This window comes from Trachemys scripta, chromosome 5, assembly GCF_013100865.1.
Source record: "Trachemys scripta elegans isolate TJP31775 chromosome 5, CAS_Tse_1.0, whole genome shotgun sequence".
Lineage (NCBI taxonomy): Eukaryota > Metazoa > Chordata > Testudines > Emydidae > Trachemys > Trachemys scripta.
In genome coordinates, this window is record NC_048302.1 from 40,541,576 (window position 1) to 40,561,020 (window position 19,445).

Genomic DNA, 19,445 nt, shown 5'->3' on the forward strand with positions numbered 1-19,445 from the left:
ACTTGGGTAGGTCCCCATTTCCCTCACATTTACACAGAGAATCCCTGTGCACATTTCATTTACTCGGGCCTCATGAGAAGAGTTTGAAATAATATCAATGGACAAAAAGATACTAGAAAGACCGAGTGAGATGAAGATGTCATTAACTTTAACTGACAAGTAAGAAGTTATAGAACTGAGATTGCATTGAAACAATAGTAAATAAACTGCATATTCTGGTTAAGTAATGTAGTTTCTCACCAGCTTCCTCTGAGTTACACCAAGAGGCACTGAGGGCAACAGATCTGTTTTATTGTGTAATGGTATAATTTGATTGCATGTTCAATGTATTTATCAAAATTCATGAAAAATGTACTACAAATGTGCAGTGCAAGTTGCCTGATGGAGACTGTTTCCACAGAATTATAGATCTTAGAGACAGGTAATATTTAGTGCCAGCATAAGTCACTCAGTCCCCAAGAAAAATACTAGTTATTTTAAAGTTCCTGCCTAACCTATATTTGCCTGTTACTAGTAAAGGAACTTCCACTACAGACTTCTATATTCTCACTGTTCTGACTATAAAATCATGTTTAGGACTGGCTAGGATTTGGGTTATTCTACGGGGGCTCCCATCTCTTCAGTTTCTCCTTCCACACACAAATCGTGTCTATCTCTTCTCTCTCTTTTCCCTTTCCTCATCTCACTTTACTTCCTCCCCACCCATAGCTGTGAGGACAGAGGCAGTTGATTTTACTTACGCACGTGATGGTAGGTCAGAAAGGGAAAGGTCAATTGGGTCTTCGCTCAGAGCAGAGAGCACACTGATCTTTGGTAGGTAAAGTCAGCAAAACACTGATCAGCACATGCATGCAGTGGACCTTACAATGCTGTATTCAGTTTATGACTGTCCCCCAAATATGGCTCCCTCCTGGGCTGTGGATTATACGGGTCCCAAAAGCTAGCTCTGCTGTTGTTTGTAATAACATTTCTTTTTGTTTTTTATTTCTGTTATTGATTGGTACTCTGCTTAATTCTGTAGCAGTTCACGTTTTTCAGCTCTTTCTCCACACGTTCCCTGTCATCTAAGGTAGTTGCAGCTTCTTCAAGCAGCCATTTCTCTCCAACTTGCTTTCATCCCCAGGATAGTGTAGGAGTTTACCCTGGCAGGGATTCTATTCGCAGTAAGGAAGAAAGGGAGCTTCTGGGCAGTGTCACAATGAAAATAAAAATAATACCCATGCATTAGAATGTCCACAGAGAGTGACGAAGAACATTGGACATCACAGGGTTCTGGCAGGGTCTGGTAGTTGACAACTAAACTCAATACTATGCCAAACCCTAGCATTCTGTTTGCCCAAAGGGAAATGACTCCCTTCCTGCAGGTTTTCCCCAGGGAAGTTCCCTAGACATTTAGGCACGGGGGAATGTCATATACAAAGGCAAGAGAATTTCTGTTATGGACTCTACAATATTTACATTAAGGTCCAAGGACCCTATCTAACTAACCTTTTGCTAACATCCCCCCCTCTCCACATACCTATTTATAAATGGTTAAACAAAAAAGTAAATCACTGGTATAATATTCTCTCATCTATCTATTGGTTTTATACAGCCACCCATCATCATAGTATCTGTGCCTTCCATGTTAAATCAATAGCAATAGTAAAGTTCCTAGTGGATTAACTGCATTTCTTGCTCTCCTCCTTTTATTCAAGGTAAAAACTCTGCTAGTTTTTTGTTTGTTTGGGCAGGGGGCGGGGATGAGTGGCTTTCTGTGCAGGATCGGTGGCAGACAGCCATGGTCACTATTCAGAAAAACAGTCTGCTGCAAAGAATCAGAAACCAGTGTAGACCACTACCTACTGGGAGTTGTGAGGCAAGTCAGGTGGAAAGGGGAGAAGAGTTTGATCATCTTTATGCCACAGACTTTTCTGTGTTCCTTTTACTGGCTATAGCAATCCATAGAAATGACTAGAGCGCTAGCAGTATTGTAATGCTCTTGCTCTGTGACACTCTTAGGAGTGAAGGACTAGTTCAGGGTGTTCTTTGGTTGTTAAGGAAGAAAACAGAGAGAGGGAGAAATCTCTTACTCTTGACCTACTAAAGAGAGGGCTGCTGTCCCAGTTCCCACAGACAAGTAGGGCATGAGGAACCTTACAAAATTCCTTCTCTTTCTTTACATGCCTTCTTTGGACAGAAGCCCAAAAGGTCTCGATTTCTTCACCCAGATGAATTTAAAAAAGGAGTAATCAGACTGGGAGAAGTGAGACCCAGCTGACTAAACATCAGGCAGCTGCAGAATATTCTGTCTTCCCATGCTACATTGTGGTATACACTCAATGTGTCACCTGACATCATGTCAAAGCAAGATGGTCTCCCTATCTCTGCTCCTGAGAAGAGAGCAGTCATAAGCAGCTGTTTAATGCCGTAACTGTAATGCCTTTTGTAAGCCAGCAGCTGCAAAGGCTGTTTTTTTCTACCTAGGTCCCTAAGATAGCCCTACCTACAGCTATGACGTGTCCTGCAAGTCTCAGAAGATTTTTAGTTGGCGTAATTCAATCCATCTTGCTGGGGGCATTCACACATTTTCTTCAGTAACAGTGTACTGTAAGTGTGAACACACTACACCGTTAATCACTTTTAATTAAAAAGTGTTTGTATGTGTATGTACAAGTAAAAAAACTATTTTATATAGATTTAGATACACACACACACACACACACATGTATAGTCTTTCTGATTTTCTAGAGGCTTAGCTTTCTTCTCCTCCTAAGGGAGGAAGTTAAACTTTCTCACTGAAATATTTATATGAAAATGAAATAATTCTGAGTTTAACCAGAAATGCGCTTAATCTTGTATGGAAACACGTGGGGTTTTGTTTTGTTTTTAAGTTGCACAAATATAGCTGAAACTAGAAGTTGGCAAAGAATGCTGTTTAAAAATATTTTGTCCCAGCATGTAAAAACTCGTCATGTTACAGAATTATTTTGTTAAAGGTTCAGCTATGCCATGTCTCTGCCAGAGTGATGGGATCCATATCAACTTTGTAAGTTTTGGAAAGTAATCGGCATTTTGGGCTTGTAGTTACAAAGGTTACATTGGAATTTACACGTTTAATATATTGCTTGGAAAGATACCATGTGTAGTAATTTTTTAAAGAGACAGTGGAAAAAATAAAGCTTACAACTACATTCAAAAATTCACTCTGGCTGTTAAATCATGCCAGAATGAATAGAAATATATGCAAAGACACTTGATTTATTCCATTTAGACCTCATCATACAAACAGTATGCTGTAGTTCCTGAATAGTCCTTGTGGTTGATTCTAGGCATGTACCTCATCTATCTCTTCTGCTCGCTGTGTGTATGTGTGTATATATGTATGTAAGCATCGTAGAATGATAAGCATGACAGATACATGTACATATATATACATCTAGCTCTCTGTGATGTTTACCCACATAAACACAAAGGACCATAGGTTTTGCAGTGCCAAATGAGCAATTGCATGTGCCGAACATGTCAAGCTCATTCTCTACCTATAACATTACCCCCGCCTCTATATTTCCATGACTACCCAGTTGCCCGTGATCACTCCCTCACCTGTTTGTAGCGACAAAGAGTCCTGTCTGACAAAGTGGGTATTCACCCACGAAAGCTTATGCTACAATATATCTGTTAGTCTATAAGGTGCCACAGGACTCTTTGTCACTTTTTACAGATCCAGACTAACACGGCTACCCATCTGATACTTGATCTTAGCCAAAAGTTGTCACCTGTTTGTGAGGTTCTGTGGGCTCTGGTGATGACAATATATAGACCAGGAAGCCAGGAGATGGATCTGAAGCACAGATTCCTCAACTGAGAGTAGGGGGTGACAGTTGGAGACACACACAGGCATAGAACTCTCATTGTCAGATTATGTGTACAAGTGGTGTGAGCACTTGCAAAACCTATGCTACACGTTTGTCACATAGGCCTAATGCCCTCCTCTCTGTGTGTATAAATGGTTAAACAAAAAAGTGAAGCATTGATTTAATACTAAATATAGAAGCAAAGTTGTAGTAATACACTCGAAAGCTTTGCCATTCATGATTGAGGTTTTTCTCCTCAAGCATGGCATATTGTTTTTTTAACCTGAAGCTCATATTTTGTCCTCTTTTCTAAACACCAACTTCCAGTCCTTTACTGATCTTATCTAATAAAATCTGTAGAGATGGCAGGTTTTGTTTGTTACATTTCTTCAATCTGCTCTTCTGAACCTGTGTCTGGCTAGCAGAGACTGGTCGGCCAATCTTTTGGATCATGAATGGAGGATATACATAAATTATACTGTCTGTCCTCTCTCATGTTGACAGGAAATCCTCATCAATCATGAATTGCAAAGTTCCGTCGTCTTTCCTACAAGTCTGGTTTTTCTTTAATAAACTATTCAATGTTATGACTTTTACTGAACGCTTGTTTTTACTAACCAGAAAGAGGAAAGAAGCACCCTGATTTATATAAATAATATTTTATGAAAGCACATTATTGTAGAGGAGAGTATCAAAATAAAAGCCCTTATGGCTCAAGAGGTTGCTTATGTATTTAGGATGCTAAAGGCTTTATCTTGTTTATGAACTTTTACTTGAAGTAATTAATAACATTTCAAATACATATTATTAAAAACTGAAGTGATATCTATGTGTCTGTCTTAGACACATATGGTCTCCATTACCATAGTATCCGAGAACCTCAGAATCTTTAATGTATTTATCATCAAAACACCTCTGTGACATAGGAAAGTAATATAAAATAGTGATTACTGGTCAAGATCTGTGCGAGCTAGTTGTGGCTCTAATTTAGTATTCAGGTATTTACTGTAGGCACTCTGATGCTACTGTGATGGGCATAGTATAAGAACTTGTAGAATAGATAGCTAGATTCTTTACAGAATGTGAACTGTATTGTGAATGGACTTTTACTTCACTATGTTTGTGATATATTAGTTCTTTTTCCAAATTGCCGCAAATAGAACACAGCCTTTTAAAAAGGAACTGTATTCAGCATAATGAAGAGATTGAAGATTGTCTATTTCTTGCCAAGGATTTGATATGTCTTTTGAGTAATTGATCTAAGGGTACGTCCAGACTACCCGCCGAATTGGCGGGTAGTAATCGATCTATCAGGGATCGATATATCGCGTCTCGTCTAGACGCGATATATCAATCCCCGAACGCTCGCCCATCGACTCCGGAACTCCACCAGGGCGAGCAGCGGTAGCGGAGTCGACGGGGGAGCTGCGGCCATCGATCCCGCGCCGTGAGGACCCAAGGTAAGTCGAAATAAGATACGTCGACTTCAGCTACGCTATTCCCATAGCTGAAGTTGCGTAACTTACATCGACAGGCCTCCCCCCTCCCCCAATGTAGACCAGCCCTTAGTAACATTATTGGTTTTGTATCAATGGGGACACTTTGCAAGATAATCAGAGTTATTCCATCTCTTTTGGAGTTAACCTTTTCCTAAAGGAGTAAAAATATTATAATAACCTAAGAGAAGATAAAAAATTCAGGCACAGCATTCATTATCATCCCTGAGGTTCTTTTACAGACAAAATAGGATTATTTGCAGTAAGATGCAAATACTGACTTAAAACCTTCGATTTTCAAATATGATATCCAAAACTTCCATTTCTAGCTACTTAAAAGCATTTTGGTTCAGTCCTGTTTTAAAGAAAATTGAGTTTGCATGGCACCTTGATGTCCTTTTTTTCACTTTTGTATGAAAAGCCCAAATCTAGGGATACCTAGTTATTGTTTGGTTCTCACTGAATCAGTGGGAAGCAAAGTTCAATTTTAGCACACAATTAGCGCTGTCTCTGTCTCCGTCTCCATACCTCCTCCTGTCTGTTGTGCCTGCAACAGTTCATCTGCCAGGCTGCTGTCTACTCTGTGATTTTTAAGAGTCTTCCATGACAAACTTCATGGATCTGATTCTCTTCTCATGTATGGCTTGTCTACATGGTGCATTAATCTGCACTAAAGGGGTGTGGATTCCAGTGTTCACTAGATTGTTGTGTGCTTACTGGCCTGTGTGGACCCTGCTAGTGTGCACTAAAAGTTCCCTCGTGCACATAAATGTAGAACTGTTTCAACTGAGAATTACTATACTGTTCAAATAGTAGCACATTTAATGCGCACGAGGGAACTTTTAATGCATGCCAGCATGATCTGCCTGGGCCAGTTTGGGTGCAACATGCTAGTGCACACAGCCCTCTAGTGCAGACTAATTCACTAGATAGACATGTCATTTCTCTGTTTTTATACAGTGTAATCACTTCTTGTTTACATTAAAGGAGAGGAGAATCAGACATCCTGACTTTGACGAGAAAAGACTAAGTAAAAACAGACATCTTGGCCCTCAGGGTTTGGCCCTTGGATTATTCATGTCTTTTTAAAATGTCATTTATGAATCTTTTTCACTCTTCTGAATGCTGAGTGGGAAAATTGGCACTCCAGATCTATAATCTTCCTTTTAGAGCGCCTAGTTAGCTGCACACCATGCAGAAACAGTCTTTCAGGTAGTCTTCATCCAGGAAGCACCACAATTTGCACTATTCACAAACCACAGGATACCATTCTGGTTTAGGTTCCTAATCCCTCTCACACACAACCCCTTACAACATCTACTTGGGGGTGCGGGGGAACAAGCTAGAAAGGAAGGAAAAAAGAAAAATGCAACACAGTGTGCAGCCAGCCAATCAGTATGGTAGTTACCCACATACAATCAGCACCAGCTGCAGCCCAATTAAACTCAACATTCACAGGTGTTCCCAGCAGCCTGTGTGTTAACAAAACCACTTTCTTGAAAATACCTCAGACTTTAACACAGAAACTCATTTCTTTTTAACGTTCTTGAAAGCTATTTAGAGCACTTTAAATACAAAGAAGTTGAAAAGGACTTTCAGCCCACTGGAAAGAGTTGGCGCTTAATGCCAAAATGGGTGGGAGTCAGCCAAGTTGAATCAGCCAGTTTAACCATTGGTTTGGGGGGAGGAAGGGTTATCCTGAGTGATGCTTATTTAGGAACAGTAACTGGTGCTTATTTTATTTTTAAGATTTAAATCTATTTTAATATCCCTCATATTTGTAATACAGCTGTGAGATCCTTTGTGGCTTTGAGGGGGGTATCAGTTAAGATGGCAAGTGACAATTTTTCTTTTTTCATACAGTCATTTCATAAACTAGTTTCCTTAACTTGCATAGTAAGATTTGTAAATTAGTTATTTTTCTCCTGAGCTTAGAGTTCCCTGTGGGTGGTTCAGCTCCTTTGTTGGTACCTCCATGTTTTTGTTAATCTGCTTTATTAATGTGATTAGAAAGTGAATGATATTCTGAGAGATGATCCAAGCAGTCAGACTAATGTGTAATGTAGTTCTCTATCATCCCATTTAGAAAAAAAAAACCCATATGTGTAAATATTTGTTTTAGTTTTAGCTTATAATAGCACTAATAATTTAAGTACTTTTCTGTGTTCCATATGGGATTAACAGCTTTCGGCTACACCTCAAACCTTCAACTCCTCCTAGCTGGTTCCTAATCCCCAGGAAATGTCCTGCACCTCTACAATAATTTCTTAATTACATATTGCCTGGTCTGTTGCTAATTGATTAATCACTGTGTTGTTTCTGACTTTCATTAATGTCTTCATCATTTTACCAGTCAATGCTGCCAGACAAAGAAAATTACTATATTTTATGTTGCATTATAAATACTATAAATTTGTCGGTAGCTTTACCATAACTTCACTTTTCTGAAGGGGGCATAATATTATTCTTATTTTTCATAGCATGCAAAGTCTAGCGCACTTGTCTCTTTTGCACTTGAAGATAGAAAAATTGGATTTCCTAAGGAAGACATTTCATATCATGGGAAATTTCTTTCTCCCACCAAGACTGCAGTTGTCTTATATAATCTATTTATTGCTTTTCTCTGACCTTTGTGCTATTGAAAGGATACATACTTGTACTTGCATGTATTAAATTTGCTCTTTTTACTAGGATGGTGATAGCATGAAGTCATTCATAGTTTGGATTATTTTTCCATACTATTTCGTTGTTCTCATTTACTCACTTTGCTGTATGCCTCGCTGAATTTTAGGCCTTTGTGAACAAAACAATATTGGATAAGTGCACAAAAAACCTTACATTACTTCTATCGAAAAAAGCAAAAGATTCATTCCATCCAGGGTACGCTGAAGAAACTTGTAGTTGCGCTTGTGTTCATCTGCCATCTCATTAGGAAAAATGATCTAGTTTCCATCCACATTTGGTGAGACTCAGGATAAGGTGTTGAAGAGTGTGGCACAAATCTATCAAATCCCTTTTCCTCAGAAAGTTAGGGAGTGCCCTTTGCATACCTGAGATTGTGGGAAGTTGTCCAGGTGTTTCTGAAAAATTGGCAGAGTATTTCACGTATACTTAACATGGCTCAAACATATTTAAGATCACTTGTCCCTTTCCACTGTAATCCTTTTGTGTCTCTGAGGGGAAATTTCAAGTGAATTTCCATGTAGTGAAACGAAGTTCCAGGTGGGAGCTCCTAGTTTTAAATATGGTGGCAGTGGATTCAAGATTTCCTGATTTTTTTTTTTTTTTTTATGTATCAGAGGGGTAGCCGTGTTAGTCTGGATCTGTAAAAGCAGCAAAGAGTCCTGTGGCACCTTATAGACTAACAGACGTATTGGAGCATGAGCTTTCGTGGGTGCATCTGATGAAGTGGGTATTCACCCACGAAAGCTCATGCTCCCATATGTCTGTTAGTCTATAAGGTGCCACAGGACTCTTTGCTGATTTTTTTGTAACCTTCTGGAAGTATATCTGCATTTCCCATCAGCCCTGCTCATAGTCTGTTCATGCTGTCACTAAAGGCAGAAGGTTCTGTTCTATGTCACATTGCTTTTCTATCTCCTTCTTGTGATGGTCATTTCAAGATTAAGGGAGAAAGATATCAACATCTTTTTCCTTTCATGGATAAATTAATGTTCTCTGTCTGTCATTTTTGGAAATGAGAGCCCAGCTCAAGTTGTTTAACAGTTAAAGACTTTACCATTAATGTAGACACACAGAAAATTCTGCCTTTTCCAAACCCAAGACCAAGTTTCTGTTTTCCACAGAAACCATGACCAAAACCCTCTTATGTGTAAACAATAAGTTTGGGTGCACTAAGTATGTTGTGATGAAAAGTGCTGACTGTCATTTGCCTCCATCTCCTAGGAAGTTTTTCTTATTCTTCAGAACAAGAGCTAGATCATAGAGAGTTGCTTTGGGATTCTGAGTGTAGTCTTCAGGGTGTAATTTTTTGACCCAGAGGATTTGATACCTGTATTTCTAGTTGAATAAATTAGACTTTTGCTGAAAATCAGTGGAAGTGCTAAAATCTTTATTTCCATGAACTGTATTTCAGGTGGTTCTTAGAAAATCTCAGACTAGTTTACATTATACAAAGAAGAAGTATCTATATTATTTCTAGCATCATTTTCCAAATTCTGGAGACTGCTAAAATTGGCAAAATAAAAATAAGTGTTGCATGAGCAACCACATTTCACTTGCAGTGCATCCAGTCATTTCATATTGTTGTGGTAGATGTCAGCAGGTGGTGCTATTATACATAGTCTTCCAAGTTCGTTTCCTTGGTGTGTGAGCAAGTTTTTACTCTTGGAAGGAATGTTTGTGGTGGTTGGTAGTCTTGATTATATACTATTCTGGCTGGAGACAGACCTGTGCAAGCAGCAGCAGTGTTTACTGTTGGGTTCCGATTAGAGTCAATTCTGGAGGAAAAGTTGCTCCTCGGTAACTGGGCATTGGTGATGAGGTGAGATTCCTGGGGCGGGGGGGGGGGATTACCTTACATGCTGTTTGTGACCAGGACTGGTGTATGTGTATAAATAAACAAGTTACACTTAGAATGTACTCCGACACTGTGTCACTGATTTCTTATACTGGAAGTTGACCTGCAAGGGTTAGGGTTGCCAGGTGTTCAGTTTTCAACCAGAACACCCAGTCGAAAAGAGATCCTGGCGGCTCCGGTCAGCACAGCTGACTGGGCTATTAAAAGTCCGGTTGACATGGGGCTGGCAGGCTCCCAACCTGACTCCATGCAACTTCCTGGAAACGGCGATGTGTCTCTTGGGTCCTAGGTGGTGGGACGGCCACGGAAGCTCCGTGTGCTGCCCCTGACCTGAGCGCCTATTGGCCAATGTGAGCTGCGGGGGTGGCGCCTGTAGGTAGAGGCAGCACGCAGAGCCGCCTGGCTGTGCCTACTCCTAGGAGCCAAGGGACATATTGCCGCTTGTGGGGAGTCGCCCAAGGTGAGCGCCACCTAGAGCCCACAACCTGAAACTCTACCCACACCCCAACTCCCTCCCAGAGCCTGCACCCCCTCCTGTGCCCCAACTCTCAGTCCCGAGCCCCCTCACACACCAAAACTCTCTCCCAGCACCTGCAGCCCAAACTCCCTCCTGTGCCCCAACCCCCTGCCACAGCTGGGAACCCCCTTCCAAACTCCGAACCCCTCAGACTCAGCCTGGAGCCCCCTCCTGCACCCCAAACCCCTCATCCCCTGCCGCACCCCTAGCTGATGCCCTCCTGCACACTAACCACCTGCCCCAGCCAGGTGAAAATGAGTGAGGGTGGGGGGAATGAGCAACAGAGGGAGAGGGAATGAGTGAGCGGGGGCAGAGCCTTGGAGAAGGGGCGGGACAAGGATGTTCAGTTTTGTGTAATTAGAAAGTTGGCAACTCTAGCAAGGCTCCAGATTTCTACTACTGCTCAGCAGAGGTGCAACACTGTTTTCAGAATGGGAAACTAGTGTCTGAAGAAGGGGCAACCATATTATTCAGGGTAGGAAAGAAATGTAATAAAACAATGAATGCCTTTATGGGCTATATCCTACAAGATACATAGAAGGCATGGAGGGCGGAAATAATGCTCTGTCAGCAGCATTGATTTCCACCAGATTTCCTGGTGTGTTTCTGCCACGTTTGGAGAGAAGCTTGCTTCCTGGCTCCTCAACTTTCTTTCAAAAATTCCTCCATCCCACTAGTCCTGCAACTGTAGAGTTTCTGCGGCCTTCTGGTATGGGGGAGAGCATGCTGTTGAGCCCTCTCTTTCCTTCTACTGGTTCTAGGGTCTTTCTCTTCCCTTTTCTCTTTGTCTCACTCCATTCCGCATCATGCAGTCTAGTACTAATTGTTCAGGTAGGCAGAGGAACTGAAGAAACTGTAATAATATGTACTTGAACAGTAGAACTGGGCAAATAATGCAAGTAAATTTATCAAACCAATTTCAATTTCAAATCACTTTTGTGTTCTCTTTACACAAGTGGACATAGGGTTGACTTTTACTAGCGAGAATGCTTGTGGGAAGAATATTTTAAGCTTGCACACTTAAAACTTACTTCAAATTTGCTTTCCTTAATCCTCCATTTCACCTACCTGATATTCTAAGTCAGCAATGGACTATAAATCATACCATGTAATTTACATGACCAATCACAACGGCTCAAATTTTGAATATTGTGTAACAGAAAGCCTTGGAGTACATTAATGTATGACAGATTTAGTCAAGCAATTTTGAATAATAAAAGGTTTGAGTTCTGAATGTAACTAGAAGAAGAGGCAAAATTAATAACATTAATTATTTTTATGAATTATTTGATTTTCTCATCTGAGCAATTCTAATAGTCCTGAAAACCAAACAAAATTTATCGATTTAGTGGGATTTGTTTATATCCTATAATTCTCTAATACTGTGGAGCTTTCTTGCACTGTCCCTAAGAGTAAAACGAGAAACAAAAGAACTCAGTGGCCTTTGGAAGTTAATTATGGTCACTGTTGCTGATATTCTTGGCAGGAGCCTACAGGCAACATAAAAACCATTGAAAGTATTGGCTGGTAGGCAAATTCCTCCTCTGTGTATCAGTATATCTGTGAAATAGAGGGAGATAAAGTAGTAACGTTTGTTTCCTCTTTTTCTAAAGTCTTATTACATCTGCCAAACCGGTGCTCCTCCTCACTCTGCCCTATATTGCAGCTTCCAGCAGTAAAAAATACACAAGCCATTCACCATTGCATTTCTGCTGGTTGAGTGATATTTTGCTTCAGTAGCTCTAATGTTCTAGATGATTAATGATCATTTTAGGCAGATTTGGCCAAGAAAATCTGTTGTTCTTTATTTCTCCATTGGTGGATCTGAAAAGATTTTAGAAAACAAATTATCAACATGTAAAAATGAGTTATTCCATTTGGTATAATGAAAAACTAATGCCGTGGCATACAATGTATTAGGGAGAAAAGGTCTGAACTTCAAAGATCCATGTTATTTCAAAGTTCAGGGTGGGTTTTTTGGATGTGGTTTTGGTTCAGGCCTATTTTTAGTCTACAATTTCACAATAGTTTGCTCTCCTTCTAAAGGTTTTATTTAATTTGAAGTAGCTTTATAACTGTGATAGATAGGAATTGGGAAACATTCCCCTTCTACTAGTGTAATGGTCAGGATATTTATATTAGTTTCTAGAACTTTGTTAGGTCTTATTTATCTCTGTAAGAGGTTGATGCATTAAATCTCAGCAATCCTTCAACAATTCAGTGTCTCTGCACTACTGAAAAGCATTAAAATACATAACAGCAGTGTTTTAGCTTCACTGCTCATTAGAGCAGCACAGAACTAATAGTAATATTGTTGTAACTTGACAAAGCCATCTAAATCCGTGCGTGTTTTTTTGTGAAAGCTTCCTAAACATACTGCTAAATCCTCTAAAAAGCGACTAACGGCTTTGGCAACCATTAGCACAGCATAAGCAGTGGAACTCTTTTCAGTAAGTGAACAAACAGAGAAAATATGCTGAATGGCTGGACAAATGCGTTTCAGCTGGCTCTTTCATTTACAGATATAAGGGTGCAGTCAATATCAATCACTGTTTTCCCTGTTGCACTGGAAATCACAATATCTCTTTTCATTCCACAATCTCTTTTCACCACAGTAATGTGTCTTTAGAGTGACACTGGCATCAGTCTGTTTCCGCTGTCTGAAGTCCAGAGAGCTTAAAAACACATTTCAGAGTATGAGACCATAACCCTCTTCCCCTTCTACACACCTCTCTCTCCTTCCTTCCTTCCTTCTCCCAGTTTTCCTCTCTGAATTAATTGTATTTACTTCTTTCCCAGCTTAGGGTTTAAAGAGGAAAGTGGTCACAGGGATTTGGAGTATCTGTTCTTCTGGTTTAGCGACGGAGACATGTCAGATTGTTTGTCACTGATCATTGGATTTTTAATTTATCAGGCGTTGCAGAGAATTTGAAAACAGTAGAGCAGCATATGGTAATTAAATTAGAAATAATAGTGACATGATTTGAAGTGTAATGGACTGAGGTTTTAAGTTCAATCTATTATAGTTAGATTTTTCAGAGGTGCTGAGCACCCACAACTCCCATTCAAAAGAAATCAAGCATTAGAAGCTGGGCCACTGTAAAAACCAGGCCATCAGCATATACGAACGTTCTTCTGTGATGACTTCATTTGTCATGTTTTGTTTCAAGTCATGTTTGGTCTGGAAACAAAGGTGAATTTTCAGATTGAAAAAAATGTGTGTAAATTATTTTTGTTTTTCATTTACAGATAACAGCAGTCTGCAGAGAGGCAGCCCTTCTAGCTCTCCAGGAAGATATACAGGCCAAATGTATTATGGGACGACATTTTCAACATGCATTGAGTATTGTGACCCCTAGAATTCCTGAGTCACTAAGACAGTTTTATGAAGATTATCAGCGGCAGAGTGGACTGCATACACTTTGAGAAATGAATATGTGCATTTTCACACTCACTGTGTGTGTGTGTGTGTGTGTGTGTGTAATATACACACACGCTCATTTCACTTGTATACAGCAAATTTTCTTTACGTTCTTGAGAGCTTAGGAATTTCTTATTGTAAATGGAATGTCTGAAATGAACTCCATTGCAGAAATTTCATAGTAGAAGTCTTTTGTTTTGATTGTGAACTATGTGAATGCAGTGGAAATGGTTGAAAATTTTGTACTTGATAATAAAATGGTATAATCTGCATTATTATAATTTAGATTGCTGGTTTAAATCAGTTTTATCTGCAAATACATATCAGTCTGGGGAAAAAAAGGACTCTCAACTCAGTAATTTTTAGGCTGATCCTTGATCGTCTCCTTGAAAACATTTGCAATAGCAACAAGTGTCCCTACAGTCTTAATCTTTGTGTGTCTGGTTGTCAGTTCTGCACCAAGGAGCAACACAAAGACTGGGAGTGGCATGAATATATGCTGAAAAATATTCTGAAATCTTTGATTTATGACATTCAAAGAAGTTGCCAAACAAGCCTGCCAAACATTCAGCTTTCCTCTCTCCTCCTCTACCTCCCCCGCTCCCCCCAAAGTTAAGGTGCTCCTAATTGATCACACACAATGTTTAACTTTAGTCTTGGACATCTTCCCTTTGCTTATATTATAAGGTAGGAATATATATTAGAAGGGTACATTAGGCTTGTTATAAAGATTGGGAAAATGGACTATTTCTAATTTGTGGTTAATTTATAACTATTTCCAGATGTCAGAGACACATTTTTTTTATATTTAAAAAAAAATCTGAGTATCTTGTTGATTGGGAAAATTGTGCATTTCTTACAGATCTATGTACATTTTTTTCTCTTTATATGTATGTTCATGTTGGTATTTTATCTGGTATTTAGTCTACCAAGCACTGTACCTTGATCTGTAGAGGACACATTGTAAAACATAATGGGAAAAAGTTGAGAGATGTTAATTACTTCTTGATACAGTGCATGTGTAAGACTTGAAAAAATGTGCATTTAAACGGGACCACTAAAAATCTTTGAAATTTCCTAGAAAATCCAATGAGTAAAAATACCTAGTTGATAGAACTGACAATTGGTCACAAAAATGTGGGGGTACAGATACAGATTTTTAAACCTATTTCATCACTGATTTGTTTACTGAAACCATGGCAGGTTGTTTCTTGGACATGTATTCTTGTACCTTCAGTAAACGAACTGGTCAAGTAAAATTACTTGCAGGGTAGTGAGCTATTGTATACCAGATATACATGACTAGAAAGGCAGATCGATCAAAAGCAATAATTAAAAGTGGGGGCAAGCCAAAAGGTGATAAAAACTGAAAGGATCTGACTTTATTTCAACAGATAATTGCATGGTTTGGCTAATGTTCTTCCAGCTAAGCGGAAGACCCTGTCAAAGCATTAGCCAAATCATGCTGTTACCTGTTGATGTCAAGTAAAATAGTTTCAGATTTTATCACCTTTTGGCTTATTTTTTTTGGATTTATTGTTTTGAAGAATTTGGCTTCTTATAGTAGTTCGAAATTTGTTTATGCAAGAGTTTTATGTCTGTTTATGTCCAAACCTTCTGTTCTTTTTAAATAAATAAGCTTTTGATTTTGTTCAGACGATTTCTTTGTTCTGTTCAGTTTCTCTCATTAAATATAGTCTTTAAGGGACTACCCTTACCTTAAAAATCACACATCTGCCTGCTTTTTAACTTATTCTTGCTACAAGTAAAGTTTCAGATTTCTATAACTGAGAGAGACTAGAGGAGGAAAAAAGTAGTTGTGTACTTTTTGAGTTTGATGGTTCTTGCTGTATTGGTGGTTTCAGAGTTTCTCCAGTGTTGCTTGTGTGTTGCTCTCTGCACCAGATGAGAAGAGAGAGAAAAAAAATTAAATAGGAAAATGCAAAAATTGGCAGAAGGATGCAGAGACAGATGTAGTAAATGAAACTAGTTTTAACTCATTTTCTCTAAAGTGGCTATAATTCAGATTGAGGATATCCAAAGCATTTATCATAACAATTAAATCCTAGATGTTTTCAAAAATTCAGTAGTCATACCATTATCCTTCTGAACTTTGTGTGGGTGTGTTGCAGAAAAGAACCATAGAACTTAGTCCTAACCTAACACAGTTCACAAATCTGGCCCCTAAATATCTACATGTTGATCTGGATGAGAGAAATCATTGTTGTCATTTCTTGGGAAGTGCTCGGATATCATGGTAACAGGGACCAAAATGAGAATCTGGACTGGGAGAAATAAACATGACAAGAGCTTGCAGCCCATTCCATAGGTGAGATTCCCATTTATATCAGTGTGATTTCCACTTGTTGTGAAGGCTGCAGAATTGGAATATCAGGCATTGGGGAAGGGATGGGATCTGGCACCCAGCCACCAATTGTGCCTGTGAAAATCTTCCCTTAGAATTCTTCATTAAATACACCATCTTTCACTTCTCTCACTTCCCACACCTGATGAGGAGCTGTGTAAATTAATAAATGTTAAACTGGAAATATTTCCTCTTTTTGCTGGGCTTGTGGAATAGAAAAGTTTAAGTTTTATTGTAACTTGTTTTTTTAAATATGGCAAATTGGTGAAATTCATAATATATTTCTGTTTTGCAACTAAATATTTGTTGTGGAAAACTCAGCTAAATTTATGCCACTTGAAAATTTGCTTAATCCTGATAGATAGTTTGTGGAATAAAGAAATGTATGATTGTGCATACCCAGTTCCTTATGAAAGGTACAATCCAATGTTATAATTGAACATCAACATTGTACCATTTAATCAGAATGCTGGAAAAATAACCGGCACTTTGTGTTGGAAAATAATTTTGACGAAAGCCCATCGGCAACAAAAGAACTTCACAACCATTTTGAAAGTGCTTTGGAAAATATTTTGCCAAAACAGCTACTGTGCGTAGCTGGAATTTACATGCCAGAGTACATGATCCTGTAGCATGCACAGTGCCCACAACTGTTGGAGTTAATAGATGAGGACACAATAGGACAGAGCATTCCAAGGATATTCTGTTAATGAATTATTTTTAAATTATCATTTTTAACCCATGAAACTGAGATCTAAACTTTTCATATCATACTTCACTCAATATAACATTTATTGGCATTGCACTAATCTCTTAATTGTAGGAGACCATATAAACCTCCGTATTTCCACACCAAAGGGTAAGTTAAAGATGGAATTTTACCCGTAACTCTGAATGTCCTTGCTTCTAGTGAGTTATTCCTCTTCATATTGTTTGGGTACTTTTGTATGATTTAATTTTCATAATTATAGGTTTGGTGAACAAGAAAAATCCACCATGTAAAAGGTCATATCCCCCTTCTCCAGAAGTAGTTTCAGTACTTATTTCCTGACATTCTTTAGGGATAAGGCTTTTCTGTCTGTCCCCCCTGCCCCAATTATCTTTTGGAGCTTATCTTTGGCTCAGACACTGTTTGAGTTGTGGAATTGTTAACATTAAATCGGCTTTTCAATGTTTCAGGCAAACTGTGTTTAAATACAGAATTTGACTTCATCTTCCAATAACAACATCTTGTGAATGGTGTAAAATGTCTTTCAGTTGGTTTGCCAAAAATGAACAAAATGCTAAAATGTCTTTACTTAATTTGAAAAAAGTCCTATCTTGTATTTTCCCTAATGCATGGAACAGATTTTCACTGCAGCTACAATGTACAGTTTTTTAACTCTATGGAAAAAGAATGTAGTATATTAGCATGATTTTCCTTGAATCTCTAAATGAGAATAGAACATAATAGTTTGTTCGAATGCTAAGGGAAAAATTTTGGGATAGATTAGAGATTATTTTTGAAGATTATTCAAGAATATATAACTTAAACTTGTCTGTCCTACTGAATTTTTAATCTTTTAAAGTTGATTTTTCTGGCCTATGTATTCTGGGTCTCATCTCTTGGTTTCTCTATTTATTTTAGATGTCAGACTGCAGTTCTGCTTCAGAAACCTAGCCTATATCAAGCAAAGCACTCCCATAACTAAGCATATGTTGTTTAGAGCTATTGAAGCACTATAGGAGAATACATTTTCTTATAGGGCATGCTTCAGATTCAATGCTTAAGGAGTGTAGATGAGGGTCATGAGAGAGCAGTGCTGCTGAGTGTGGTTCTGTAAAAAGAACTAGGCTGAGGGAAGTGAGCACTGCAAGTTGATAGGAAAAAGCCCTCAGCTCAGTACCATTGAGGCATTGAAAAATGGCCTGGTAGACATATTGATTTATTAGAACTACTGGACATATTTGTGTCTGGCCCTCATGGAGCAAGAGGTGATTCAGTGGATGAAACAATATTGCATTTAAAAAACTGGATTTGCAAAAGTATTCAGTGATTTGGATTGGCTCAGGTTTTTTTGGTGCCAAACGTGAAACATCTCAGAGGAACTTGACTTTCAGAGGTTGGGTACTCAGCTCTTTCTGAAAATCTAAGCCCCTTTTAGGCATCTCAATTTGGGCAGCCAAAAATTGAGGCTCACAAAATCACTAGTCACTTTTGAAAATCTTGGCCAAAGTTTCCCAAACAAATTGGCCAAGCTAATGATGGAGAAATGTAAAAGGTTTGGCTCATTTAAGATAAACACAGCAAATTTGGACACACAACTGAATTTCTCTAAAGCTTCTGAGGGAACCCCTTAATCCAGCCTTCTATATAGTCTGAGCAATTACATGCCAACTTTTATAAAATACTATTTTTTACCAAATCATGACTAAATAATTGGTTTCTGATTAATCTCAAAAAATTGACATTTTATGTAAATGCAGCAAATTTATAAAAGGATTTCCTAATATTGCTATTTTTCCCACCACATGGAATCACGGTCTAAAATAGTCTCCTTTTTTATTCAACTCTCAGATCATTGTATTTCTTTACATTGTCATACTTCCTTCACAACATTGTAGCCAAAGGAATTGCACCATGGATGAATTTGGCCAGGTGTTTAAAGTACATTGAGTTCCTCAGATGAAAGGCTCTACATAATTGCAATAATAAGTTTTATTATTATGCACATGTTTTGAAAATCTGTCTCAAGTATATTGTGCTTTTAGTTCTCACATTTTAGAACCCTAGCTTGAGTGCATAAACTTAAGCCATGTTCTCTTCTTCTGATGGTGCGAAAGGGCCAGAAAACCAGCCAATCTCCTTAGCTGACATAGCCCATTCCTACAGCACCACCATTGCATGCAACCTCATCATTGGTGACGTGTGAAGGGTGAGAAGGGGAGGTGGCTGGAGTACTACTCTCAGCTGGCATACTGGCCCCTCGGCAGCATAACCAAATGTCATACCTTAAAGCACCCCAAAATTGCTCTAAACAATGCTGAGGTCAGGTTCAGCATGGAATCTGCCTCTGGGGAAATGCAGCTGGTTTCTTTCTGACCACGTCGGCTTCTTAGCTGTACACAGCAGATACTGTGTGCAATAGAAAATCTGGGCCTCCATTCTAAAATATGAGTTTCATATTTGTAGTTAGTCACTAGCCTTTTTTTAATGTGTGTGTGTGTGTGTGTGTGTGTATGTATATATATTACACACACACACATGTATATGAATGTACTTCAAAATCT

At 38.8% G+C, this 19,445-nt stretch overlaps 1 protein-coding gene across 3 annotated transcripts in view; it reads left to right on the plus strand.

Moving 5' to 3' along the window:
- The window catches only part of SPATA5 (spermatogenesis associated 5), a 290,334-nt gene extending 274,874 nt beyond the window's left edge, over positions 1-15,460 (plus strand). For 2 of the 3 annotated variants that reach the window (XM_034772170.1, XM_034772169.1), the window contains exon 16: positions 13,639-15,460. In XM_034772170.1, coding sequence (XP_034628061.1) covers positions 13,639-13,815 — 177 coding nt within the window. In that variant the 3' untranslated portion in view covers positions 13,816-15,460. The remainder of the gene's footprint in view (positions 1-13,638) is intronic. The other variant, XM_034772171.1, reaches the window with a different exon arrangement.
- Positions 15,461-19,445: the final 3,985 nt, after the last annotated feature.